The sequence below is a fragment of the Lingula anatina genome, chromosome 7 (assembly GCF_051362555.1).
Source record: "Lingula anatina isolate TDL-2025a chromosome 7, LinAna3.0, whole genome shotgun sequence".
NCBI lineage: Eukaryota > Metazoa > Brachiopoda > Lingulata > Lingulida > Lingulidae > Lingula > Lingula anatina.
The window spans coordinates 19044127-19063025 of NC_141773.1; the positions used below are offsets into that span (position 1 = coordinate 19044127).

General features: G+C 35.2%; 1 protein-coding gene across 12 annotated transcripts in view; it reads right to left on the minus strand.

Moving 5' to 3' along the window:
- The window catches only part of LOC106151488 (kin of IRRE-like protein 1), a 72046-nt gene that overhangs the window by 5764 nt on the left and 47383 nt on the right, over positions 1 to 18899 (minus strand). For 11 of the 12 annotated variants that reach the window (XM_087018365.1, XM_087018360.1, XM_087018366.1 and 8 more), the window contains 11 exons: positions 17483 to 17639; positions 9926 to 10117; positions 6879 to 7001; positions 6186 to 6344; positions 5585 to 5737; positions 5109 to 5217; positions 4800 to 4951; positions 4295 to 4549; positions 3842 to 3992; positions 3538 to 3686; positions 2328 to 2438 (listed from right to left, as the gene is read on the minus strand). In XM_087018365.1, the coding sequence (XP_086874491.1) occupies positions 2328 to 2438; positions 3538 to 3686; positions 3842 to 3992; positions 4295 to 4549; positions 4800 to 4951; positions 5109 to 5217; positions 5585 to 5737; positions 6186 to 6344; positions 6879 to 7001; positions 9926 to 10117; positions 17483 to 17558 (1630 nt within the window). In that variant the 5' untranslated portion in view covers positions 17559 to 17639. Of the gene's footprint in view, positions 1 to 2327; positions 2439 to 3537; positions 3687 to 3841; positions 3993 to 4294; positions 4550 to 4799; positions 4952 to 5108; positions 5218 to 5584; positions 5738 to 6185; positions 6345 to 6878; positions 7002 to 8375; positions 8524 to 9925; positions 10118 to 17482; positions 17640 to 18899 lie in introns of those variants that run through there. The other variant, XM_087018370.1, reaches the window with a different exon arrangement.

The window sequence follows — 18899 nt, forward strand, 5'->3', positions numbered from 1 at the left end:
AAACATGCATGTTAACATGCCTAAGAATTAAATCTGAGGAAATGTGAAAAAACAGCATTTCTTCAAAATAATGGCCCAATTAAGCTGATTTTTAAACTCAACCTGCGTTTTAGCAGGAATGACCACTCCTGTGAGTTTACTGACAATTGGCCTATCTGTTTTTCTTATTTTGTGTTTACAGTGTTGCATATATGCTGAAAAGTGAAAAAAAAAAGCATAACTAAAATAGTGGCCCGATCATGCCTATTTTCTAACTTGACCTGCGTTATAGTAAGATTGATTACTCCTATGAGTTTCATGACAACAGGCCTAACGGTTTTCCTTGAAATGTGTTTACAGTGTTGCATATATGCTGAAAAGTGAAAAAACAGCATAAGTTCTACAATAATGGCCCGATCATGCTGATTTTCGGACTTGACCTGCGTTTTATGGATATTCATCAGCTCTGTAAATATACAGCCAAAAAGTAAAACTGCCTTCCACTTATCGCGTTTACAATGAAAGTGCACGGCGACAGTGACAGTGACAGTGACGGCAACGCCAGCCACGACAGACGCAGGTGATGGCAATATGTACAGACACATCTGTACATATTTACTGTACTGTTTGAGAACAGTAAGTGACATGGTTTTTCTTAAATGGTCATCATGGGAGCAGTGCCCAAAATAAGTTTTTTTCAAATTTTGATGCAATATTACATAATGTTAAACAGCTTAATGACCATCAATTTTTAATAATAAAATATTAGTATCATGGATATTCAGAAAATGTGACTAGCAAAGGTCTTCAGGCCCATGGAACTTCAAAGTCACAACTTGAAAATGCCAAAATGTAAACAAGACAGCACTGTTCTGAAATGTTTTTTTTCCATTTTTAACAATTTTTTTAACATAAACAAAATTAACAGGTTACTGCCATTTTTATACGATCAACTAAGAAAATTGATGAGATGGGAAAAATATCAATACAACAGTGTTAAATGTCCAATTTCCTCCATCCTGAGATTCTGAACATAGTGAATGATTGCATCTGACAAACTGCAATGATATGAGTTTATTTCCATTTTTGACACTTTATTACACAATACACGATAACAAGTTTACCATCATTTTTACATAATCAACTAACAATTTTGTTAAGATTCAGGAAATGTCAAACAAACACTTTTATGTATCTTATTAGTAAAATAATAAGACTGTTAACATGCCTAAGAATTGAATCTGAGGAAATGTGAAAAAACAGCATAACTTCTAAAGTAATGGCCCGATCATGCCGATTTTCGAACTTGACCTGCGTTTTAGTAAGATTGATTACTCCTGTGAGTTTCATGACAACAGGCCTAACGGTGTTCCTTAAAATGTGTTTACAGGGTTGCATATATGCTGAAAAGTGAAAAAACAGCATAAGTTCTACAATAATGGCCCGATCATGCTGATTTTCGAACTTGACCTGCGTTTTATGAATATTCATCAGCTCTGTAAATATAAAGCCAAAAAGTAAAACTGTCCTCCACTTATCGTGTTTACAAGGAAAGTGCACGGCATCGGCGACGGCATCGGCATCGGCATCGGCATCGGCATCGGCGACGGCATCGGCGACGACAGACGCAGGTGATGGCAATATGTACAGACACATCTGTGTCTGTACATAAAAAGCAGAAATCATAATAACAGTATTTATGTTTAAGAAAATCACAGGGCTGATAAATTACACTATCAAAGTCTTTAACAGGCACATCCAAAACAGTCTAGCTTAAAATACTCACATTTTAAAAAATAAATTTCAGCACCCAAGAAGGGTTTCAGAAAACAAAAGAAATCGAAGAAATGTTTTAAATAAGAACAGAGTCTCTTTAAACCAATCTTTACCTTCTATTTCAATTGTAGGTATGACTAAAAACATGTACAAAGGCAATATTATATTATTTTAAATCTACCCTTAAATACTTGAAAGTATCATATAATTTACAAAGCATTTGTATACAAGTATTAAAGACAAAACAAGAGTCAAAACTTCAAAAATTATAAGCAACATTGGGGCTATATGTATGTAACTTCAAAACCTTACAAAAGAAAAAGATTGTGCTCTTCAATAAACAGCAGTGCAATATAAATTCAGATATGTCTGTATGTATGCTAAATAAAGGAACACATGCAGTCACTTAACACAGGTGGATACAGGGGAAACCCACTACAGATACATTGGGACTTTGAGGTTACGGGGTGAAAGCAGAACGAACCCTCCCACAACCTGATTTTCCTGGATCCACCAGTGGGTAAATGATAAAATGTCATGATCTTCAAAGTGAGATAGATAAGAGCTATTACCTTCTTCTCTGCTCTTGGTCCTCTGATATATAAAGATGATGATGGCTATGATGAGGATTAGTCCCAGTCCACCAAACACACCTCCCATCACAAAAGCAAGGGGGATAGCATCTGGAATGGTGAAATATATACGAATCTATGATATTCATAGAGTGGTTATTAATATGGGCACAATATAACCCAAAAGTAATTTCCGTTTGAATTTGTGGACAATAAAAATAATTATCACAATATGAAACTCTTTTGGGATGTCTTCTTCCTTTTTTCAAGCAACCTAAACATATATCATACAAAGTCTAACAATAGTGTTTTCAGCAGTAAACAAAGTTTTCACACCAGTTAGCTAATAATTTTGAAAGAAATGTGTAATAAAAGCAACACAGTGAAGCAGAGACATGTTACAATTCTAAAAAACAACTTTTTTCTTAGTTAATGCCCACTACGGGCAGCTAAGAACACTCACTAAACAATATTTGTCACAGAAATTTATACCCATACTGATTGCTTCTCTGATGTTAAATAGTTGAGGCAATATTTTCAAAATGTGTTTTAACAACTGATATTGTTATCTGTATGACAGTTATAATGTCAGAGTAATGTCTGCACAAAGATCTGCACAACTCATGAAGCAGCATTATTCAAACCAGTACAATGAGTGCCCAATTTAAGTAACAAAGTGAAAACAACTTTTTTTCTGTGTGACACCGCCTAGTGTTGATTTTAGTGTTAAACTTCATCAACATTAGCTAAGTATTTCTTTCTTTTCTTTAAAACAGTTTTGAAGTGTTACTGGAAGTGTCATTGTCTAGAATAGTGCACTTTAAAAAAAAACTGACACAATATACCACACAATATACCTGTTAAGCAAGCAAAGTCATCTGAAAGGAAGGACACACACACAGTTAAAAAAAAGAAGAATAAAAAGCCAAACACACTATTTACCTCCTATACACCAACATGTCTCTGTAACATGCAAACAAAATAAAAGATAGGCTTGGATGATTGAACAAAAAATAAAAAGAAAGAAGCTACACAACATGCTTGTTTAATATTTGCAGAAAACAATGTCTGTCTTGATTTTCAACCAAAAAGAAAGTAAAATGGGTGACAAAATAGCTAAGATATGGAACACAGAGAAATATTTATACTACTGCAACAGACAGAGCTCTAGTCTGTAGAATGTCTTGTCATAGTCTGACCTGCCACCTACCTTTTTGTTTGAGCTTGATAACCAAGGCATCAGTGCCATAGGTGTTTTTGACACTGCAGTTGTAGTCTCCATAGTCTCCAGAATGGACATTCACTATGGTTAGTATGCTTTTTCTGCCAGTTGGAAGGTCTTCCTCTTCTACTTTGTATCTGGGATAGTAATTAGATACGTTTACAGTTTTTATTTCAGAAAATGAACTCAGCTCAACACCACCTGCATGTCTTACTCGATTCTTGTAATAAAGTCACATTTAGCTGACAACATATCACTTACGGAGGCTGACTGCAATCACAATCACACTTACCTTGCACTGTCTCCAAACTGCAGCAAGTCCTGCTCCTGCCTGGCCCATCTTATCTGGTCAGGTTTGGGCACTGACTCAGTCAGGCACTCTAATGTGGCTATATCTCCCTCCTTGGCGTATTGCTCTTCATTACTGATCACCTTAGGGGGTCCTAAAATATCACACGAGTAGTCGTGATAATAAGACTCATAACATGGGAAATATGAAAAGCAATTAACAAAAAAAATCAAATTGACATTTTCTGACATGGTGTGCAGCGCACAGACAATATTGGTAATTGATCAGTCACTTCTCTGGTGTCAATCGTTACTTGCCCCCCAAAGTCACTTACAATATTTGTCACATCTGAATCAACAAGTAGGCCATTACCTTTACTCTCTTCACATAAGAGCATACATAATTTTGCGTAGTACCTATGCTAATATTCAAGGCAAATATATCAGCCCTACTTACCTTTCTTCAATAAATGCAATTCCCTATTAATCTCAGAGAATCCAATGACATTAGAGTAACATATATAAATGCCCAGGTCACTTTCGGTCACTCTGGAAATGGTCAGTGTGTCCGAGCTGCTGAGGATACGCTGCGACCCCTTTTTCTTCCAGACTACTCGCGGAGTAGGGTTCCCCTTTGTCTTACAAGTCAGGGTGGCCGTCTCTCCAAGCTGTGCTGCAGCATGTTTGATAGGTACTGTGAACCTGGGGCCATCTGAAAATTAGATGAATGAAACCTTTATTCAGTTGCCCAGAAAGATCTGACATTATAACATTCAACAGTTGTATCAGTATTGGAGTTTTTATTTAGACTTCTCTGCAGCAAGTTCGACCCGCTGTGTTCATCCTGGAACCTCTGAACAAATAATTACAGAACCAAGCATCAACTTGACTTTTTTTAAGAAAAGAAAAAAACTGCCATTCTAGCTATAAGTTGGAGCACTAAGATTGGTATATATACTTACATTCTACAGCCATCTGATAATTTTTCTTGGTGCTTCCAACACTGTTGATGGCTTCACATGTTATAATATTGCCATCATGGTCAGCTGTTAGCGAGTCCACTCTAAGATATTTACTGTCAGCATCACCTATCTCCTCATTGTTTCTGTACCATCTGCAAGAGGCCATTATACTTGATAATGTACAACGATAAAGCCTGTTGTCATAGATAGAAAATACATCAATGGAATATATAAATCATAGAGAATTAATAAAATAAAATAAAATACACATTCAATCAATCAATCTTCCATGTGCCATTGATAACTTACTTCCAGGTGATGTTGTTGGGGTTGCCCCTTCCTTCACATGAAAACTGTATAGATTCTCCTTCTTTTACACCTAACTTGGGACTAGCAGTTATTGTGACTTCTGGGGCATCTGGAGAGGTGAACAAAACGATTACTTATTTATAGTATAAGAAAAATAAATGAGCAATGATCTTGATTTAATTTAAAAATCAATAAGTAAGCTTTACAGTTTATTATAAAATTAATTTCAGCAGAGAAGAAATTAAAAGAATCTAAAAGAAACACAAACTAACAAATTGAATGTAAAAATAACAATATAAAATATTATGCCACATACACACACACCCACACAGTATAGCTGAGTTAGAAAAAAAGCAGTGTTTACAGAATTTAATATGGTCGCTCCACCATATTTTCCATCTAAATCACACCATTTCCCACAGTAACATATTTTGTCTTTTCTATGTGACACTCTTATGAAATGCTGCATAGCTTACATAACACTTCCAGACTGGCCGAGGTGGTCAAGGGGTCAGTAAGGAAAGCATTCATAGCCTGGCAGGAGTACCTCTTCCCCTGGTCAGTCTTGGACGGGGTGATGGTCAGGTAGCTTATTGCATCTTGTCTCTTCCCATCTGCCTGGGTTATTGCTGAAACACAGAAAGTAAAATTGAAAACACATGAGAACCATAGAACAACCAGCATAAACACCATTAAGAACATCTTAGCATTCTTTCTTGTGGTTTATATGAACCCTATTTTAATGATTCTGCCAGCTGTCAATTTGTATTGAGAATTGTGCTAGGTTGTGCTAGTGTAATCTAACAATTGTGTTAGTTGTGACTGTGGCACAATGGACTAGATTATTAATTGTACAACTTCTAAGCACAATCACTTTCACTATTCACATCCATGCACAGGAATACAGGATACATTTCATGTGTTTATGTCATTTCTTATCATCCTATATCTCAGAGCCATAATTACATTGGAATAAATTCCTTCGGGGGAAAAAAGACAAATAATCATAACCCTAAATATCGCTATGACTGAATGCAACAAGGCGTGCGTGCAAACATATGCACCAAGAATACATACCTTCATAAGAGACATTATCAGTGACTTCTGCGCCTTCTACAAACCACTTCAGCGTGGGAGCTGGCTTGCCGTTGTTTGCTCTACATGTCAAATTGTAAGGCTGACCCTCCTCTACATTGACTACAGGGCTGCCGTAGATTATAGGGAAATTGGGAGGTACTGAAATTAATAAGAAATATTCCAAAATATGATTTATGCAACAATCGGTTTTTATTGGGACCCACTATCAGTAACTACTCATGTTATCAGCAATAAAAACTTTTAAGAGTAAATAAAAAGTGTAAATTTTTTCACTAAATATTGTTTTGTACTAACTGCAATATTAACATAACTTATCTCAAATGAGGGTTGTATACACAACTAAACTAATATCTAAAATAATTCTAAATCAAATATATTCTAACTTTTTTATTTTCACTTCTGTTAAATAATAATATTCTACTCTTCTTTAAAATGTGTTTTTGGAAAAGAAAAAATCTGAGAAACAAACAGTCTCTGAAGGTAAATTAGAGAGAAGTAATACTCACAGAGAACTGTTAACAGTACACTTCTACTCCTAAATTCTAGCTTTTATTTTTATTTTCTCTTCTGTTAAATAATATTCTACTCTTCGTTAAAAAACAATTTTGGAACAGAAAAAAATCTTAGAAACAAATAGTCTCTGAAAGTAAATTAGGGAGAAGTAATACTTACAGAGAACTGTTAACTGTGCACTTCTACTCCTGACCCCTGGCGTGGTATGTGTGGCCCCTATCTGACACTGGTATACGTCATCATCCTGGAGTTCTGCTTCCACTATCATTAGGTCATAGACACCTTGAAAAAAAGAAAACAAAAACATATTGTCATCATCATCAGTCTATTATATCTCTATAAATGTATATGACTTAGTATTAACTTCATCCCAGTGTCCCAAATTAAGATTATACAACTTCACTGTTTGCAATAATCATCTCTTACAGTAATGAGTCTGCCCTTAACATACCTCAACTCTTGAACAATTTTTGACAATTATCACAGTAACAAATCTGTATAAGACTAGCCACAAAAGGTGTATTTCACAATTATGGCAATATCCAGTCAAGAGGGTTATTAATTTAAGTAAACATTTTCAATGGCATGCCATACTTTTATTAATGTATCCTTCAAAACAAAATAATTTTCATCAACAGTTGATTAAACAGTCACAAACAATACAATACAAATCGATACAACGAGGAACAGCGAATGATGATACAACAAATACTAGAACTATTTCAGTATTTAAACACTGGAAGAAATGTACAGTCCCAGCACAATGGGGACCCCAGACGTACTGAGATAGGTTACACACATAATCTGATATTTGAGAAATACATTATACACAGGGTCTGACATACGAGCAAAAATAAACACTGATTGTACAAGAATTTCTCTCTCATGCTATTCTAAAGCTGGATAATGCTGATAGACTTGATGGGATATCTTGCAATGGTTCGAGAAAACTATAAGATTGAAACTGAAGAACAGAATTATATTGAGAATGAAAACAGAAGCCATCGAATAACTGTGTATGGAAAAAGTCTCTCTGTCCCCACAAGAAGTTGACACAATGAGCAGTACGTAAAATAAATCATAAGGAACAAGCTGATTATTAAGAATATCATAAAAGTTGCATCTGTCAAAGAAATGGGCTAGTGCCCTGTAGATTACTGGGCACATACTACATTTAGAAATAAAAGAACAGCACCAATAAGAGAATAGAATGATAAAACAAAGCCTCTATTAAATGTCTATAAAAGAAAAGAAATTAAAGAAAATATGGGTACGATTTGGATTAGGTAGAAAAACAGTCTTGCATTTTAAAAAAAAAAAAAAAATTTCCAAATAAATTCAGATGTTAGGAACCATTTTGGTTCACAGATATGGGAAAGTAACCATTTAATTTGGCTGTTTCACAAGGCAGTCAGTATAGTTGGTCAAATAATTCAGATTCAGTTGCTGCTTTCTGCCTTCTACAATCCATCTTTTGTGAACCGCCATCACCATATATTTTGATAAGAAAATTTCAAAAAAACATCTCATTTTCACTGGGTATCTAGACCCATGCACGACAGAGTCAAAAGTCATCATGTATTCTTATCCCAAAAACTGGCAAGTCATATTTTTATGAGGTAAAGTAGCAACTGCGCCTGCCATGGAAATACTCACTGTAGGTTCCGTAGGGTCCTGAAGTCAGTGAATGGAAAACGAGCAGTGACATGGACTGACATATGTTTTACAGCTAATAAGGCTGTGAAGACTGTACCTACAGTGTATGAGCAGTGGAGAGAAAGTGTGCGTGTTTGACTGGTTACAACTGGTTACTATGGAATTTTGTCTGGAAGCTAGAAGTAATTGTGCTCTTTTGACTGTTCAACAGTCAATGTAAGAGAACTTTTCAATCCAAGCAGCATGGAGTATGAATTAAGTGCTTGTCAGGAGTGTTGAATCTGCTGCTTACTTATCTAAATTTATCTCTTAGATCAATTTACCAAACCAATGAAATAATCTGTGTTTCAGAGACTCCAATGGCACTCTAAATAGACTTATTACTTAATTTTTATTTTTCAACATCATAAGTTTCAAGGGCAGATATGGAGTATTAAAATATAGTGCAGAGAGTGCTTAAATGTATCAAAAAAAAAAAAAAAACTGAGACATTAAAATCAACAAACAACATTCACATCAGCTGAGAAAAAAAAGCCAATAAGAAGAAAAAAACTTTGATCCAGTAACTTGTCAGTAACTATTTCAATGCCAGTAAACCAAACACATGGAAAAATCTCTCCCATTCTGCTTGTAGAAGGTTAACCTCTAGCGCCCTTAAATAAACTGTTGACTTTATCATCTGCTGCAGTATAACACCTCTAGTACAAAGAACAATGCCCATAAACTAAAATGCAATATATCTATGAAGCTTGGTGCAGCTGCAACAGCTACAACTGATTCTTGTCGAAAAAAAAGTGCAAATGCAGTATCACTTCGACAGCAACAAAGTTCAAAGCTCAGTGGGTTTTTTTTGTATGATAAATGCCTAAGTTATGTTGAAAATACTGTACATAGACAGGCGATGTTTTAAGAATAAATACACTTCATCCCTTCCTGTAGCAAAATGGTTCTCTTTTGCAGTACTAGGTTTGAGATAAGCCTTCAGACAGCTTTTTAAGTCAGGTGATCTGCCGTGATGGCTCAGTTCGTGGGACAGGAGCTGCGTAACATCTGAACATTGCCTGCGCACTGTCTGAGACTCACATATAAACAGAGTATTCAAAATACTTGAACTGTCAAGTATCCAGTGCAAGTAAATAAATTTTCAACAAGATTCTTTCAAAAAATATTTGTGGATCTGGAACACAAGGGGACAAAGTTGTTTTAAAAAATGTCACCCATTGTTATCTGTTCTATTTACATCTCAGCGTAGTTTTTGTAAGTGGACCAAGAAAAATGTTGTTGTTTTTCTTGCAATGGCAGAGATTATGTGACCTTTGATCACTTTTTTCGTTTGCCCATGAAGATATTTTATGGTAGTGCCCATACATAATTTTTCTGTATGCAAGAGAAAGCAACCCATTGCAGTTTTTGTGATCTTGTGATGAGCTGAAAGGGGCATCAACATTTGTGTCACATCTAACACATATAATCTGAACATTTGTCCATATAATCCAATAAAAAACATATAATTACAATTTGTAACCACTACCCACCAGTGTTACACTTACCATTGTTTTCATCTCCCAGCATAGAGTATCTCTCAAACCCTATAAGTGAGCGGTCAGTGCCCAGTCCAAACCCCCCTCTGGTCCACTGGACTTGCCCCTCTCTGTTCTCCACCTTACATTTCATGATGACTGTATCTCCCTGTTTCACCTGCTGGTCTTCAGGCTGTACCACAAACCCCTGCTGGCAGTAGACTGAAATAGAGAACATTACCAATATGATTGAAATTACTTATTATTACTTATTACTAATTACTTATTATTATTGGCAAAACTTTGCTGGGAAATTAGTCTGAAACAGAGAAAACACACCAATAACAGTTTAAAAACCCATTGTTTTCTGTGACAAATCTTTCTTGATAACATACTTCAGTGGAGAAAAATGAACCAATAAGCTGAAAAATATTTATTTTGTGAACTTCACAAAATAAAACTTACTGCCTGTTCCATTTTCAGCTAAAAAGCAACATTTTTTTTAGAAAAAATATTACACAACTTCAAACTATTTTTGTTTATGCTACAGCAAAAACAAATGCAAAATTTAATGCTTTTATATAGCTAATACATATATATATATATATATATATATATATATATATATATATATATATATATATATATATATACTTTATAGGAAGGGTAGATAGAGTGCTGACATTCGGGTAAAAAAAAGCAAAAGAAAAAATCCTCTTACAGAAACAATCAGTCTGCAGATTTACAGAGTTTACACATCCAAATGACCACTTCTACAAGTTCAGCATAAATAAACTTTGTAATGTTACCTTGAAAAAGTTCAACTTTGCCTGCTATAAAATGTGTTAATCGGCCACACACATGGGGAACTAAGAGCAAAGATACTCAGTTAACTTATTTATGAGGAGGAAGCTCCCATCTGGAGAAAAGCAAATCAAAGGAATTGTCTTTTTTCTAGACAAGCTTTAAAAAGTTTATGAGCAGGATGCGGTAGGTCAATCTTTCTCTTCACATTTTTCAATTTTGTGCATGATATTGAGACAGCCTTTTATAAACCTGATTGGAATCCCCAGCAAGTTTTGGAGCAATGGAGAGAAGGATGAAAAAGGAGAGCAAAGAAAAATAGAGAAAAATCAATACCCACTGAAGCAGCAAACGTGTTTCCATTATTTCATAATCAGCGTCATGAACCCACGTTGAATGTATTAACTGTATCGCCCAATACATTGATTGCTTCCTTTCCTAATTTGAACTAGTCAAATCGAAGAGCACCCACTCCTGTCTCTGAACCACTTCAATACAACATGCTCTCTTATCGAAAAATTAATAAACCATCATCTGTTTATATAAATGGTTCTACAATTCAAATCCAATATCATCCCCAAGGCAATGATGAATATTGATTAAGTAATAGTTTTTAAGTGACACGTCTGCCTCCTACTGCTGAAGACTTGTGTAGTGCAATTTCATTGCACATATACGTGTCAACAATTCAAAACCACTGAATTTCAAAAAGAGGGTCTGTACCAATGCTACCTTACTTTTTGTCATATCAAATCCTAAATAAACTTAAAAACCATCTTATATTTTCATTTAAAATTTGACACACCTAGATTTTCACTAATTAAACCAATTTTATGTCACCGTAACAGTGATTTTGGCTCTTGATTTTACCTGTTGATAGACTATACTATCACAGTAATTCTTAAATTAATTTCAGCAAGCGTAGCCAGAGCTACTTCTCTGGTTTTCAAACAGTGAAAAACATGTAAAACACACTGACACGTGTAAGGATATATCACTATTTATCCACCCAAGTATATCAAACTGAACTCTTAGCTTATCTACAATGCCTATCTAAATCTGCTGTGCCCTCTGGCTCTGTTAAGGCAAAACCCTGGGAACCAAGCCACATGGCTCTGTGCTGTGGGCAATGCTGAAGTAGGCAACCCACAGCACAATTTCTCTCTGGCGCAGATCAAACACTATTATTGGCACAATGCAAATCTAGCCCTTGAACCAGACATCAGATTCCAATTTTCAAATTTTCCTAGGAGAGAAAACAGTTCTCAGGGTTGCCAATCTAAGGTCAATGTAGCAATACTATTAAACCTGGTTTTATATAAAAAGAGTCTTAAATTTCTATGAGAAAATTCTGGCTGTGGTTTTGGCATGCTTTGCAGCAATGTTTTCTTTTAGAAGAGCTACATGTACAGATTAAATATTTCACTGTACATGGATATACCCCCCAAAAAAGAACATGGACATGACTATCTATACATTATACAATTAAAAAATAATCACCTACTGGTACATTTAATTGTTCTGACCTAATTTTACCTCTCCAAATCATCCAAACAATCCATTAGTCCCCTAATTAAAATAAATATGGAGGAGCCTTGTCAGTATTATGACATAAAACATGCTCACATGTCAAAGAGGAGTCATCCCCCTCTCTGTACCATATAACTGTATACACATAGCCACTGCCGCTGATGGTTCTTCATTTGAACTTGATTAATTGAGGTGGACTCATTAAAATATAGCCACACAATGAAATGCTTTAGAAGATAAATGGTTGGAAGTGATTACAATTTAAGTTAGTTTTACAAAATCACATAAGGAGCAAACATTATTGGAAATACTAATATTTCACTCCTGGTTGAGGTTTGTAATAGGGAGTACATATTTCATAAAGCAGTATGTACTGGAGGGGTGGGGGGAGGGAGATTTCATGGTAGACCTATAGAAATTGTGGTGAATGATAGAATATACCATTGGCAACCTGTTGATTACATTGTCTCAGGTGCCACCTGCTGTGATACATATAAAACACAGTCCAAACTGAATTCAGGCCAAGCCAAAACCTTGGGTCAATCTGTCCAAACATGGAACACATACTTAGGAGGGCCCTCTCTGCAGCATATGTACACATGTCAGACCTTCTCTGTGCTTCACACAGAAACAATAAGGTGGAGTCATTATATCATCTGGAATATACATGTTCTTGGGAATGTTTTCAAGAAAGTGTTTCTCAGTAAAAGGCCCTTACCGACAATGAGACGGTTCTGAAATTATCTGAAGTTGAGATATGATTACTGGGTATATAGTTCACTTTTGTGGTTTATGGCCTGTCACCAAATAGACAGACTGAGTGGTAATCTGCTTCAAATTTCATAAAAAATCTTAACTTGTTCTTCAGTTAAATGGAAGCAGAGTACAAATTCATTACCTTGGTAATATCTTACTATAAAAGGAATCTATACTCCCCCTACTCTGTACTCTTTGATTCTAAAGATGTACAAGATTTGAAGAGATTTCAGAATTACAAGAACCCCACCTTCTTCAGACTCAAACTGGAGCCAGCTTTCCTTAAGATAACATATCCCTGCTTTATTTCATTAAAACATATTAACCTCAACTTATAGCCTCGATAACAATCTACACATCTCTCTTTGTGGATCAGTAAAAGAAATCTTTAAGCTTCATTTCCTGAACCAGAGTTCTTTCTTCCATCTTGGCCTGTTTTTTATCATGGCGGACCTTTGATGTGGCAGTGGAACAAAGTAATGGCCTGACAATCATGAGCAGGGCAGGAGATTGCCAGTGGTTCTTGTACAAGGTAACCCCTTCAACACTCCAGAGGGGCCTGATATAATATGGACCATTGGCCAGGCATGTGTACAGCTCTCAGGTATTCCCTATGAGGAAAAAGCCCCTGGTTTTTATAATCTGAACCATCTGGTTATTGTTCTGTCTTGGCTTTGCAAAGGTGTTCTTGGCTTGGTTTCGCATGGTGTAGTTTAGCAATATTTGAGTAAAGCATATTATACATGTATGCTTGAAAGGTGCTGTGTGTTTTTCTTTACAGAATAACCTTTAATGGTTTAGTTTATGAGAAATGGCTTAGAAAATATGTCTTGTTTTCCAGAAATTTTGCTACATCCTTTTTGATTTCTCAGAAATGAATTTGTCATTATGGACAGTCTTTTAAATATTTTCTTATTCATTGATTTATTTATTTCTGTCTATGCTAAAGTTTCAAAAATAAGTCTACACAAGCTGGTACTTTAAGTGGCCCATGTTCTTTATACAGTAAACAGGACCAGTATTATCAGAAAGTGGTAACTTCATTTGGAACATGGTACACAACTGTTTGCGGTGTCTAATCTTATATCAGACAAGAAGGCGTTCAACATTTTTTTTTGTCTCCAAGACCCCATGTTTAGTTTAACTGTATCATCTCCACTTGTCTGAATTCATCTATCATATTCAGATTTCATTTTTTTATTTTGGTATATGAACAGAATTATTATAGTAACTGTTATGGTTTGGAACCATGATGTTCTATCATAAATCCATGTATATGTCCAATAAAGACAATAAATGGTACAGCAAAGAACTAAATACAGTCACTGATATTTGAAATGGATATCACATGGGTTCAAAGACAGTAAATAAGGCCAATGGAAAAGAGGTACAAGGAACAGGATGACTAATTCCAAGGAGTGGAATACCACCACATTTTGTGGAGGCCACAGAACAATGCTATGTGGCACTCATAAAATAGTTTTATTGGGACAAGATAATGATAAGCTCTGTCCAAATTATTTGGTATCTCCACAGTTGGCCAAACCAGGGAATTCCTCCTTTCTACACATAAATTTCATGGAGAATACATTTATGCACATAACTTTTTATATTTGACAAATAAAATTACATTCAAAACAAAACATAGCACATAGTTATTGCTTTAGATTCATGATTTGATCATAATGTCTAATTTTTTTAATTGCAGAAAAGTGAAATTGTATTTTAAACAAATCTTGTTAGTTTTTTTTTTTTTACCCTTTACTGTCCAAACATCATTTTCTGTTGTAAAACATAGTACCATATATCTTTGTCAACTATGCCTCTTTTTTTTAGCTTCACAGACATTGAGTAACAGGCTCCAGAGAGCCCAGATTGTGGTTCCATGGGTTATGAAGTGGAAGATCTGGTAATTAACCACCCTCCACTGCTGTTATGAATCACTTCAAAGTGCTTGTGGAGTACCAAATTCCACACTACAGGTACTCTTTTTTTTATAGGCTTCATGTAGGATTAAATAGTGATTTCTAGGCCAGGGTTTTGATACTTATGAATTCCTTGGTGTATACATGCATGCTGGCTGATCTACCTATAAAAGACTAATGCAGTTTACTTTGGTTAGGTATTCAACCTGAGATTTTATTCGATTTAACAGAGAGGCAATCTGGGCATTTGAGGACTCTCTAAATGTCCTTGCAACTGTTTCACGAAGTTAATACCATAATTGATATTTAATAATCTTTGGGATTCTTGTCATTTAGATAATATTTTTTGATTTGACCACCTCAAATACAAGTCTGTAGTAAACTATCCACCAGATACTAAGGGCTTAGCTCAATGAGCCTGGGAAATTTTAGCCTTTTATCAAAGCTGGCCCATCCCTCATGATGGCTCCATAATGCCAAACTCCTGAGGTGATGCACTGAAGCTCATTGGTAGATACCACATTACATAATCATCTGATCACTCCTGGTATTTTACACAGGTGCTGGTGTAATCTCAGTCTGATACTACTGCTGTGTTGGTAAATACTATGCAGGGTTGTGTTCAAAGGTTGGGCACCATGCATTTTACAATACCAGAAGACCAACACTGTGTAAAACATACCTTTTGAAACAGTCGCAATAGGCTTACATTAATTTTTCCCCACCTTATAAAAAATGGCCAACAGGATCCATTCAGATGTAATAAAATTGCACAAAGAGGGCACCATGAAATAAGTGAATCTTGAGCCATTAATTATTACCAAACTGTTGTGTAATATGCTTAAGAGCAATTCCTGTTAGTAATGTGCAAGACTGTCTGTAACAGCTGGTCCATCATTACTGTTGATATACAAGCCACAAGACACCTCCTGGCATGGACACTCATTTATTTTAATTTACTCCAATTAAAGACCATCAAAGGCAAAAGCAATACCACTATTAAATAGCATTTATCTAGTAAGGGTAGTATGCTTAACAGAAACAGAATTTAATCAGGAAAAATCAATCCTTGCAACATTAATTAACTCTATAATGAACTGTTATTCTTTCTTAGAGAAACAATAGACTGGGCCGCTTTTGTTTTCTCCTATAATTAACTTCTGCATATAATTCAAATTTCTGTTTATGCTATAATGTTTAATTATCTTCATAATTACGTGGCGATGGGTCCCTGAACACTGAGTTATGTTTGTGCTCTTGGTTATTTTGATGTGCTGGGTACTCTGGTATGCCAAATTGATAAATATAACAACTTAGGAAAGAATGACCAGAGGCTACAAGGTGATTTACTTATATATTAGCTTTCCTTGTAAATCAATTAATTTGTGGCATATGGTACCCATTGGTTTTTACTGTTTTTTGTGAACTAAACAAGAAATTGTTACGTTACGTATAAAAAACTTGACTTAAACACTTTTGCAATTTGATTTTGATACAAATTTAGCAAAAACAGCCAATTTTCTACACAGATTCCTTTAATTTAGAAGGAGACACTAAAAGATGGAAACCCTTTTACTGTTTACAACACAGCTAGGGTGGAGTGACTCAAATAGGTGATTCAACAATCCCTCTGTATACAGACCACCCCCTATCTGCAACTTCCACTAATTAGCTCCTAGCCCACTCAGTATTAAAAGCTCTGTTGGAAATCTATACTGACCATCATGGTTCATCAGCCACTGACCACTATCTACTATTTACAATATAAACAGATGCTCGTTTTCCCTGCTACATCCCCCTAGGTAAGTAAACCATGCATTTTCTATATCCCATGGATAGGCAAGATCTTCTGTTGGCGATCCATGTCTTGGGGACCAAATACATATCAATTAAGTAAGTATCAGATTGATAAATACGCTGTGATAACATGGGCGATAACATGGGCGTGCACACTTCATCAACCCCACAGTGATGTCTGATTTTGTAATCAACTCATTAAAATTTAGCTGTCTCTCTGAATTCAGTGTTTTATGATGAAAAGGTTAACATGCTGATTGATTTTGTTTGTTAGTAGGAAATCAAATAAGAGCTATGCTTTGAAAATTCAAAACTGTCTTTTTATCAGTTGTGATTACAATAATGTCATAACCTTGGAGATCGTAACATTTTCAGATTTATCATGGAAACAGTTGGAGGGGGGGTCAGCCTTTATTCTACACCATGAATTTATTTTCATATCAAATATAAAGTTCAAGTAGCTATATAAACCTTAATAAATACCTATAAATCTATATCTATCCATCTACTAATCAGCTACTGCTAATACATTTCTATCCATCCATATCAAGCTACCTATCTATTCACAGACAGCCAGGGCATTATCACAATGCAGGCTTCTCTTTCTTAATATCCACTAGGATTGCACAAACCGGGGAAGTAAAATTGAAGAAGTGAAGGTTGGGGTATAGAGTGATATATAATATTAAATATAATATAATATTACTATATTATATTTATTATTATATATTATATAATATTACTATAGATAGTATTACTCTCCAGTATTACTCACCTGTACCCGCAAGGGCTAACCCTGTCAATAAGTGTAACAGTTTCCTTAAGATGGCCTTCTCCATGTTGTATTGCATATTGTTAGAGCACCAATATACCTCTCACACCTCAGCTACCAGGAGTCTACATGTACCTTGATCTTTATATATGGTTGGTATCTGAAAAAAAAAAAAAGAATTATTTTAAAATAAACTATAATTACAACATGTTCCATGTGCAGCTCTTCTTAGAGTGCTTTTATCTCATTAATCTAATGAATAACTAAAAACTAACCAAGGAAAAACACACACCATACCTGAAATAGGAATTGTTCAAACAATGTTCCTGGAGATTCATTTCCAAGATTCTTAAAACAATTAAGTAGATCCCTAAAAATAAATCATTTGCTATGAAAAGCATGTGCTATGTAAGAGAACATAACACTTGCTTACAGCCAATTCCTTGTGGCATATGGCATACTCTCTGTGGTACCATCCTCAGCTGCACATACCAGAAACTTACTCATATCATCAGATGCTTTTCAATATCTATGATTGAAAATGAACTATTTAACACGCTAAATACTTTAGCCATGACAATCATAGGAAAGTATGTCTAATATATTCCAAGATCACCCCTTGTTTTCAGGCACCCTTACACACCTGAATCACATCCTGCTGTTAAAAAGTCATCAAGACCCAGCCATGCTTATTCTTTTCGATGAGGTAATGGTAATTTTAATTAATTCTATCTCTAATCAACATTGTCTTCCATCTGTGTCTGACACAGCAGCCATCCATGCCTGGCACCTGCCACAAAAAGCTTGCCCTTAGGCAGTCAGGGCTCTGAAAGCATTTCCAGATTCTGTTTCTATTGGAGCCAATAGAATCAATGTTTTAAGCAGAACATGCAATCTGATGATGCTCCATTTAATCTAATGGCAAGTGTTAATATCTACCTTCCTGTGGAATTATTTAATACAATTTGTGCACAGAATGATCAACACAAATATGAGATAACACAAATATGAGATAAAAAAACTACAAACACAAAACACTGTATCAGTTTGCTATGTAACCATGGGAAATGCATTTTTTAACATAAATAAACAAATAAATACAATTTTTCCAGAAACTTATTTTTTCCTAAATGATTTTAAAAGATTTAAGGAACATATTGTAAAGAGAATCATGCTCAAAATGCAACGAGATACTCTGATTAAGAATCCACAAAAAGACCAGAGGAACATTTAGGTACAAATTTTACCCTCATTGGTTGTGACACCTGTCACAGTTTTATGACAAAAAAGCTTTGGTCCATACACAAACCAGTTCTTAACCCTGCCGTTACCCATGGAGATGGCATGAGATGTTTGTTTCAAAAACCTGTTTTGGTTTTCAAGACAGACTGGAACATTTGTACAAGTCAGGCAAGTCAGC